Source organism: Suillus subalutaceus, assembly GCF_016647625.1.
Source record: "Suillus subalutaceus strain FC151 chromosome Unknown DFJ58scaffold_103, whole genome shotgun sequence".
Lineage (NCBI taxonomy): Eukaryota > Fungi > Basidiomycota > Agaricomycetes > Boletales > Suillaceae > Suillus > Suillus subalutaceus.
The window spans coordinates 1-9,524 of record NW_024540352.1 but is presented as its reverse complement, the minus strand read 5'-3'; the positions used below and the strand labels follow the sequence as shown (position 1 = coordinate 9,524).

Below are 9,524 nucleotides of genomic sequence, written 5' to 3'. Positions count from 1 at the left end.
CATCATCCACACATTCTATTGACGGGACATAGAATCTTATTTCAGCTTGGACAGCCTGAAAGAAGCCGACCGCACACCATTTAATACACCAGAACACACGCCGGACTGTCTCGCAATGTTGACCCATCCTGGAATATCTCCTCATCTCCTGGATAGGGTTATGAGCCTCCTCAGGGTCCGTTCCACCCAGCTCCAAGTTTTGGAAGAGAACACTTGGGTGCACCTTGCTTGTCATGGCAAGCAGGACCCTACGCAGCCTCACAATTCTCATTTCGTCATGAAAGATGAACATCTGACGCTGCTCGACATCATGGTTATGAACCCTCCTAGGTTCGCGGCGATCTAAAATGGCAAGGGTTTGGCACGCGCGTGTTAGATGAGTTTGCGCTTATGTGCCGCAGGCTCTGACTCCACCCGTTACCGAACAAGATTTCACCACAAGGCATAAACACTCCCTCGGTATGTATATATAGTTAGGTTTGATCAGCGCTGTCTGTAGGCACACAGGAGACTGACATTGGAGTACTTCTAACATAGCCCTCATGAATCTCAGAAGTGGGTATATCATATTGTGCAGAAGATGAAATAAATGACATGCTTGGCAAACCGAAAATGAACCCTTAGATAGGAGCATACAATTACAACCTCGAGAAGCCATAGGATGCTGCGGACTCACTGCATAGCATGAGAATAAGGTGGCTCGACAGAACGACTAAGCTTCTTCCTGCTCATCGTCGTAAACTACTACTGCTGGAGTTCTGTGAATGCAATCAGAATTATGAAACGAAGATGTCAGGATGTGAAATTACTGTATTTCCTCTCCCTGGGACACGCAGGTTAAGCTGATAACGTCATCGGGAAACTGATGACTTACCCTGTCTTCACACCTGATCACAGCCTTCAATTCTGTCAACCCGAAGAGAAGAATGACTTTGATCTCCATCGCATAATACGTGGAACCTTCGGCGGCGCACTTGGGTGTGAGTTTCTCGGCAATTTTTGATGTGTCTGCGCGGACGGTGCATAACGTCGAGAATAAACCTGGTTACTCCGGTAAACATCAGTGTGATTGGCAACAATCTGTGTGACTACTTCGCTCTATATCCATCCAATCCGGTTTGGGGAGGAGGCCCCTGTACGACATGATGTCGACTTCGACTTGGTTACATGCGGCCTGACTATATCGTCGGATAGCGAATGTCTTACTGAACTCTTGCTGCTCAGAGACCTGTGTACCCTGCTGCGCATAAGCAACAGACCTTCCAAAGCATGTCAAAAGAGCTACCTTGGTCAGGATGGATGCAAATGCACGAGGCAGAGCAAGAATTCCCGAGACATTTCGGTAAATTTCTTTTTGCCTGGCGTGATGCTCCACATCGAATGGGTCGAATGGGACGCTGCACTCGGTGCCGTATGTGAAACGGGACACACGGGATGACACAAGATGATCAATGAAATACGACACAGCACCATCTGCAATAGCTTTATTGCTAAGCAGCGTCTATGAGCACAGCGCGAGGATTCTGTCAGTCGTTGGCGCTCACAGATGGTTGTCCGGTCGACTGAAGCCAATATCAAGCGACTGGAAGTACGCTTGCAATTTGGCGAACATCCAATCACTCGCAGCAAAGCCTCCGACGAAAAATACAAACTTCATGTGATATGCCAGTCAGCGCACTTTCCGATTGAGCGCAGTAATGTCAACTTACTGTGATCGGAGTACCTGCAGCCCTTCTTTGAGTTTCAAAAGCTTCGATGATGCTGCTGATGGAGGGTTCAAAGAGTTTGGCTACGTCTTGTCTTTTTATTAGCAACTTGTTAGATATAAAGGCTGCAAAAGACTAGACGACAAGGCTTACCCACTCAATTTAAGTTGACCGCAGCGAATACCATGCTGAAGATCTTTGTCGCGGATGGTACCGAACTTGATGTACACCGGGTCTTCCGGGTTGCGGAACCTAAGCTTAGTAGTGCTGTCGAAGATATCTGTGATTTGTTGGATCATATCCGGTGCGCCGTAACGACTGCCGGATAGTTTTTCTGTTAAGTCAAATGAACAAGGACGCAGCATGGCTAAAACGAACATGCTGGCAAACCTTGAAGAAGACCGCGAGCACGATGAGTCACGAATACAGAACCCTGAAGTCGACCTAAGGAGTAGAGAGTGAGGCATGGTTCCAACAATCGCATCTCACTTACATTCGGCTGCAGCAATCTCCTCGATCAGCGTCGGGGATAAAGTCATCGAGTAGGCACTAAGATCGATTGTCCCTCCTCCTGCATCGATGACAACAACGCCTTGGCCTGGCGAGCTGTCATCATGTTCGCCATCATCAGATGCAAGTATCGGTGTCTTCGACAGTGCATCTGAGGCCAGGGTATTATCGACACAGTAATGCAAACTCGCTTCTCCTTCGGTCAGAAAATGTACACGTGTCATGCTGTCTTCTGTGCTGGGAATGAGACCGCCAAGGACGGCAGCTAGCCTGATCTGTTTCTGCTGCGGGCCTTCCCAGCCGTTTGGATGTGTAAGGACAAATTCGATGCAGCTCTCGAGTGACCGCCAAAGATTAGATCCGCTCGGATGAGTCTCCTCAATATAGCTGCGTGCACAACGAAAGAGGTATTGCATGAAGTCGCCAAGCACCTCAGTGGCCTTTTTGCCTGGCGGAAGTGGTGGGATGTCGTCGTCATTGATATGGTTGGCGGCCAAAGTCCTGGGCCGAAGGTGCAATTTCCACCTAAATGTTTTGCGTGGTCAGTTAAGTAAATATAAATTCCAGTATTTGCGAAACAAACCATTCTAGCTTTATCCATCCTTCTTCCTCGGCCCTTTCGATGATATGCTCCTGCTGTGCTTCAGCGCCAATAGCACGGATAGTTCCATTTGAATCGTAGTAGAGTATAGAGGGTATCTTTAATTTCCTTCCGCTGTACTCTTGGGCTGGATATCTGATATTCGTAATGATCTGCAATAAGGCAGGTATGTTATATTATGAAAACTGACCTGGTGACAGACTTGATCTTTGGAACTTCTCCAGGCTCAAGTATACAGTAGGAAATTGCACTGTATGTAGTGCCCACGTCGAAGGCAAGGACCAATTTGCGGACTGATCCATGATATGGCTGACGGGGAAGCATTTCTTGCGTAACTGGATGAATATCGCACAAGTTGCTCACACCGTCTTATACCTCATGGCAGAGACCGCATGGATGTTTATCTGTTCACCATCTCACCTACAACGTTTGACGGACATTAATCTAATATAGGGGTAGCAGGGCATACTGTTCGTGTCAGCCTCGAGGTCTGGTGTGAGTGATCTGCAGATACCAGGGAGTGATTTGGCGTGGCTAATTAACCCTGATATGAGAAGTTCCCGAGTATTCTAGATAGAAATAGTGTCAGACCAAGAAATAAACGGATGGTGGATACCTCGAGGCCACCCCACAAACCTAAGCAGATAGGTGCTTCTAGTCAGTGATGCACAAACTACTTATGCTCCGCTCGGGAAAAGAATGTGGCGTCTTCTGTGTAGAATTCATAGTGCAAAATTCCATGAAATTGATGGGCTTACTGTGGTGATTGATGTCGCAGAATCGTATTCGTTCCAGCAAACCTGCGCCACTGGCAGTAGGAATATGTTCATGTATAAGTAGACAAGCGGCAAATCAAGATCTGACAAAGGACTGCCAAGTCCGAGTCACAAGACCATATCAGTGCTGGTGGTGTTGCCACGAGGTGAAGATTCTAACTTGCAAGTCCCTCAGTAATGACGTAAGTGCCTAGAAGACTCTAATCGATGGAAGTACTACGTACCCGCATGTAGAATGTGGACTAAATGAGAATCTTGCATTTAGTAATTGCCTCGTGTAGCTATGACATATGTCACGGACCCACGGCTCTGCTATGTACAACCGAAGTGAACCTGCAATATTCAAATGCTTCCCCACTGCCGCAACTGGCACCTCAGGCAGCAGTTTTCGGAGGCAAAAGGTAGGCTTTCAGGCCGGGTTTCTATGTTATGGGAAACTAGCCTGAAAGGGCCCATGATTCTCCAATGTAATTTACCTGGATACCTCGCGTTGCCCTTGAGCCCCAGTGAGAAACGGTCCTAGCCGTATCGACGGAAAACGACCGAAATATCACGACAATATTTGCATTGATTTGCGGAGACGGATGAGACTTATATGATATTTTCAGCGACTCACATCGAGCGAGATATTGCAGAATCGAGCGTGTTTGCGTAGCGTAGATTCTAGTATATTGTAGTAGCTCCCAATTGACCTTTTGCATATTCGCACATCAACCCAAATCGACCAAAAACAATTGTATTGCGAAAAAATTACAAATGCAATAAAAGTGTACTCTATATACCACTGGCACCCCCACCCATGCGTCAGGATGACGTAGCCCATCAGCTTCTGGTACATGGGAGTCCTTAACTGAAACAAATCATTGTTAGATGTGCTTGCCAGGCAAGCAGACAGTACTTACAATGACAACTGCCTCGTTCTCGTGTTTCTATGGCAATAGATATCAGTTGAAGTATATTGGGTAGCTTTTAATGGAACTTACCAATCGACTGTCTGTAACGGGTGTATCTGTTGAAGCCGCTGGACGTGTTGATAATCGGGACAATGGTAGTGAGCTAGCGATGATGTAAAACAGTCAGTGAATGAACCTGACAATGTCAGATAACTCACAATGTTTGAAATGTGTGCATATATGCGCCGTAAATAGCACTTACTTGGATGACTACGGTCGATTGGGTGGGATCAGCAGATGGATTGGGCCGTGAAAAGGTCTAGTACTTATCTTGTTAGTGCAGTGGCTAAGCGAGAAAATCATGCATCAGACGGTACCAGGATGGTTGAGGTCAACAGCGAGATTTTGCTGAGAGGAGGACGAGATGATGGAAGGGAAGAAGAAAGCTGAGGTGAACCGAGTATGGATGGAATGTCCCAATATATATCATAAGTGGTCCACTGCATATCGACGTCATCGCATGAAGTGATGGTGCGTGCGCAGCTGATGCGCAAGAATGTTCAAACATTCAAATATTGAGCAAAGTCAAGTCAAAGTTGAAAAAATTTCAGCATGTTCAACCAATGTTCAACGGATCTTTGCTCAATGGATCAACCGCACTTTTAATTTATCGATTTGCGTAGTTATCGCAATATTATTGGTATATAACTAATATTTTCGTTGTTTGCCGTAGATATGGCTAGGACCGTTTTTCCACTGGGTGTGAGCACCAAGGTCGAAATTCAAGCTCAAGCGGCAATCTGCGGATGAGGTCCTTCCCTGTCCTTGCCACAATGCTAGTACTAGTCACTGCGATCGAGCCGTTAACTGCTGCAAATATGATCGCATTTTTCTCGACTTCGAGCTTCAAAGCTTCAAGGCCACTCAAACTGGCGTGTCCGCGATCGGCATAGCGTTTTTTATAGTCGCTAGGCAGACGGTATAAAAATATGAAGATAATCGTTTCTTCAATTTGTATTTCCCGCAGTTCGGAGGCGCCCAGTCAATACAGCAGCAAATATTTATATGGTCAAAACTGAAATAGGTTTCAAACTTGTGAAACTATTTCTTTTTGTGGGCTGGTACATATCATGGAGGGTATGTCTAGGAATGATATGAGCCAAGAATTAGAGAAATCGGCGGTTGGGTTATGGAGATATGCTCAAAATACTGCCCTTTTGGCCCCACCACCATATGTCACCAATATCGACCTCCAGATGGTCCAGGACCATCACCAATCGATTCCTACACCTGAAAAACCCTAGGACAGTCCTTTACAGTATCGGTTTTGAGTTAAAATCAAGTACAGCAAAATATAGGGGGTAGGAGGGGGGAGGAGGACCTTGTATATCTCAAGAACGCGATTTTTTCTAGGAATTCTGGCTCGACCATCGTGTTCAGAGGGCTCAATGAGCCCCCAGGAAAATGCTTTTGGACCACTGGCAAGTCATGGGAATGCTGTAAAAATCGATCTTTGTGGGGGGTATGAGGCAAACTGACCTATTTTATTTCACACAGGCTAGAAATACTCTGAAACCATCTCCAATGGATTTCAGTGATCATAAAACACTAGGATCACCCTTTGATATATCGGTATTTACATGATATCCAGATATATGCGTTAGGAGGGGGGGAGGGGGGCCCTGCATATCTCCAGAACCTGATTTTTTCTGGGAAATCTGGCTCGACCATCGTGTTCAGAATGATCAATAGCCCTCGGGAGAAATGCTGTTGGAGCACCAGCAAGTCATGGGATGTCTGTAAAAATCGATCTTTGTGGGGGGGGCATGAGGCAAACTGACATATTTCAATTCAGACAAGCCGGGAATGCTCCAGGACCATCTCCAATCGATTTCTGTGATCATAAAACACTAGAAACATCTTTTGATATATCGGTATTTACATAATATCAAGATATATGAGTTAGGAGGGGGGAGGGGGGCCCTGCATATCTCAAGAACATGATTTTTTCTGGGAAATCTGGCTCGACCATCGTGTTTAGATGGATGAAGAACCCCCAGGAAGAATAGTTTGAAGTACTGGCAAGTCATGGGAAGCCTGAAAAAATCGATCTTTGTGGGGGGGGTATCAGGTCAACTGACACATCACAATTCACATGAGCCCAGATGACTCTGAGACCATCTCCAATCAATTAATATGATCCAAAAACACCAGAAACATCCTTTTATACATCAGTATCGACATGGAATCCTGCCTCTGGGCACAGTAGGTAGGGGGAGGGGGAGGGGGTAGCATCACTCTGAAATATGATTTTTTCGGACCAAACCAGTGTTCCCATCAGATTCAGATGGCCAAATAACCCCAGAAACAAGTTCTATCTATATGTTTCCCGAGACCGCACCCCTGCAGTCGCCTCCGTCCCCGTCCCTGCTGCCCTGCCAAGCCTGTTGCCGTCCCTGTTCCCACGCCCCCATATCAGGAAGCGTCCCTGCTTCTCCGTTCTCAGGCAGGGACTCCTCCGTCCCATATGAGGAAAGCGTCCCTGCTTCTCCGTACTCAGGCGGGGAAGCCCACAAACTCGTTCATCATATCTTCCCCCCCCCCCCCCTCCCTCATCGAGCCCACAAACTTGTCGGTCATATCTTCCCTACCCTTACCATACCACAGCACCAAGCAAAACAAACTAGTTCTTCATATCTTCCCCTTCCACCTCGTTGAGCCCACGAACTCCTTCGTGATATCTTCCCCCCCGCCTCATTGAGCCCCCGAACTCCTTCGTGATATCTTCCCCCCCGCCTCATTGAGCCCACGAACTCCTTCGTGATATCTTCCCCCCCCGCCTCATTGAACCTACGAACTCCTTCGTGATATCTTCCCCCCTGCCTCATTGAGCCCACGAACTCCTTCGTTATATCTTCCCCCCTGCCTCATTGACCCCACAAACTCATTGGTCATGTCTTCCCCCCGCCCGCCTCATTGAGCCCAACAAACTTGCTCGTCATATCTTCCCCACCATGGCACCAAGCCAAACAAACTCATTCGTCATATCTTTCCCCTCACGGCACCAAGCCAAACAAACTAGTTCGTCATATCCAAACTACCTCCCACCCCCTAAGCATCAGAGTCTCATATTTCACCCTTTTGGTCATCATTCGACGTTCTGATGGTCCCAACTAAGCATGCGCTGCAGAAAATGGCAGATTATGTCGACGATGGATGTGGCAAAACCTCCAGATCCGTGTGATTTTTGTCAGGTCCGTTGCCGCTGCGATATCAAACGATTGCATTTGCCAGTCGCAATATTCATTCCCATCTCATTTCACACAGATTCTCATGTGACTCGTTCGCTCTATGATCCTCGACCACCCAGCTCACCGACCACTGCTTGCGCTGCGAATCATTGGCCATGGCAACCAGCGGATCATATAGCAGTAGCACTACTGGTGAATCTCAGATGTAGTTACAAGCACTATAAGATGTCCGAGTAATGGTACAGGACAGCTCTCCTCCTCAAGATGTCCGCAAACCTTGCTAGACTCGATGCTGGCCTTGAAAGATGTAGACCAGTGCTTGCAATGCATCAATGCGTAGTGGGTCGGCTTGATTATGTTGAAGCAGGCGATGGCGCAGATACAAGATGGTGATGATGAAGGTAGGCAGGTAGATGACGGCAGGCAGCAATCTACCATGAATCTGAAGGCAGGGAAGGATGATCAACCGCCTGAGCATGCCAGAGTAAGACATCGAGAGTGCATACCTCATGCGGCGAAAAATGACTGAATGGAACCACACTGGAATGAAGGATCTAGTGTGTGAAAGCTTCAAAATTCTCAGCAACTTCGATGCGCACTTACCAGGTTACTTTGATGGGTGTCAGATGAAGGGGCAGACAAATGGCCCAAATATCCTGCCACAGGGAAAGACTTGATTCTAGTCTTCGTGAATCATCGATTAGCACTCGCCCATTTGAAAACACTGCTGCCTTCAGTAGGCAAATTGCGCCGTTGCAGGAAAGAATCAGCCACTTAATACAGAACCAAAACGAGAATGAATTGCTCTCACTTGTTGCTGAAGGTGCCTGTGCCATGGCTCGAGAGTCGAAGATCTGTAAGAAATTCTTCAGCAGGTGAGAACTCCCTGCGAGCATCATCGCCTCACCATTGCGAGGGAAAACTTTGGGGTACTCTGGGGCAGATGCTGATTTCGACATCCTCCGAGTTCAGGCTGATGCGCGTCCTAGCAGCCATGTATCATATTAGTATAGCGGGGCAAATGCGCAAAATGGACGGACGCAGCCCGAGGTCGGAGTCGTATGCAGTCAGCGTTCATCGTTCTATCACAAGAAGGGTTGTGGTTGGGTCAAGCACATCGCACACAGCACTTTGGACTTGGACCAAAAGATCCTGAATTCAACAGTGGGTAGAGGATTATTTCGCAATGAGAGGATTAGTATGAAATCACGGCGCTGCTGCGACGCGAGTGTTAGGTGTGACGAGTGCGGTGCGAATGTCCGGATTCGTGCCAGCCAAGACGAGGGCAGGAAAACAGCCAGTGAGATTTCAAATCATACAGTAACTAACAAGACGTTTTCCACACCCGAGGCCAGCAGTGTGAGACAATCCAAAGTATCTCTAATGGTAGAACCGACCCTGCAACACATCATCCCTAAAGTCAAGGTTGGCTCCCGTCAGACACGCGATCCTCGCTCGACATGAGCAAAAACAGGACTCACCTCATGCACGCATCAAAGGAAAAAATTGGGGTTGACTCTCTCCATGTTGCCGCAAAACCAAAGGAACGCCTCCAAGCAGTTGTTATATTTCCCTTCTTCGGCATCTTCTTCGACTGCCCAAGCTGCGAGCTCCTGTAGAGTCGAGAGCGTCGCTCCTCCGCCGATGTCCCGTATCAGCAGCTCCCTGAACTTCTCTTGTTTCCACATGGCGTAGACCGCCTTGAATACGAAGCCGGCGAAAGGGCACGTCGCGCCTTTCTTGTACACGAAACTGGCATGGCACGCCGGCTGCTCGTTGTTGAAGTT

General features: G+C 47.6%; 1 protein-coding gene across 1 annotated transcript; it reads right to left on the bottom strand.

Moving 5' to 3' along the window:
• Positions 1–548: 548 nt before the first annotated feature.
• DFJ58DRAFT_29856 (uncharacterized protein) lies at positions 549–3,425 on the bottom strand. Its single transcript, XM_041379731.1, has 11 exons — positions 3,008–3,425; positions 2,800–2,952; positions 2,200–2,741; positions 2,097–2,150; positions 1,860–2,040; positions 1,710–1,800; positions 1,545–1,651; positions 1,286–1,490; positions 1,093–1,237; positions 875–1,041; positions 549–823 (listed from the first exon to the last, which is right to left on the bottom strand). The coding sequence occupies exons 1-11, from the start codon at positions 3,139–3,141 to the stop codon at positions 806–808; spliced, it is 1,797 nt and encodes a 598-aa protein (XP_041240606.1). The 5' UTR covers positions 3,142–3,425; the 3' UTR covers positions 549–805.
• Positions 3,426–9,524: the final 6,099 nt, after the last annotated feature.

Coding starts and splice junctions, on each gene's coding strand:
- DFJ58DRAFT_29856 (XM_041379731.1), bottom strand. CDS start 3,141: ATGCTTCCCCGTCAGCCATATCATGGATCAGTCCGCAAATTGGTCCTT. Junction 2,742..2,799: donor GGATGGATAAAGCTAGAATG/GTTTGTTTCGCA, acceptor CAAAACATTTAG/GTGGAAATTGCACCTTCGGC. Junction 2,151..2,199: donor GGAGATTGCTGCAGCCGAAT/GTAAGTGAGATG, acceptor TCTACTCCTTAG/GTCGACTTCAGGGTTCTGTA.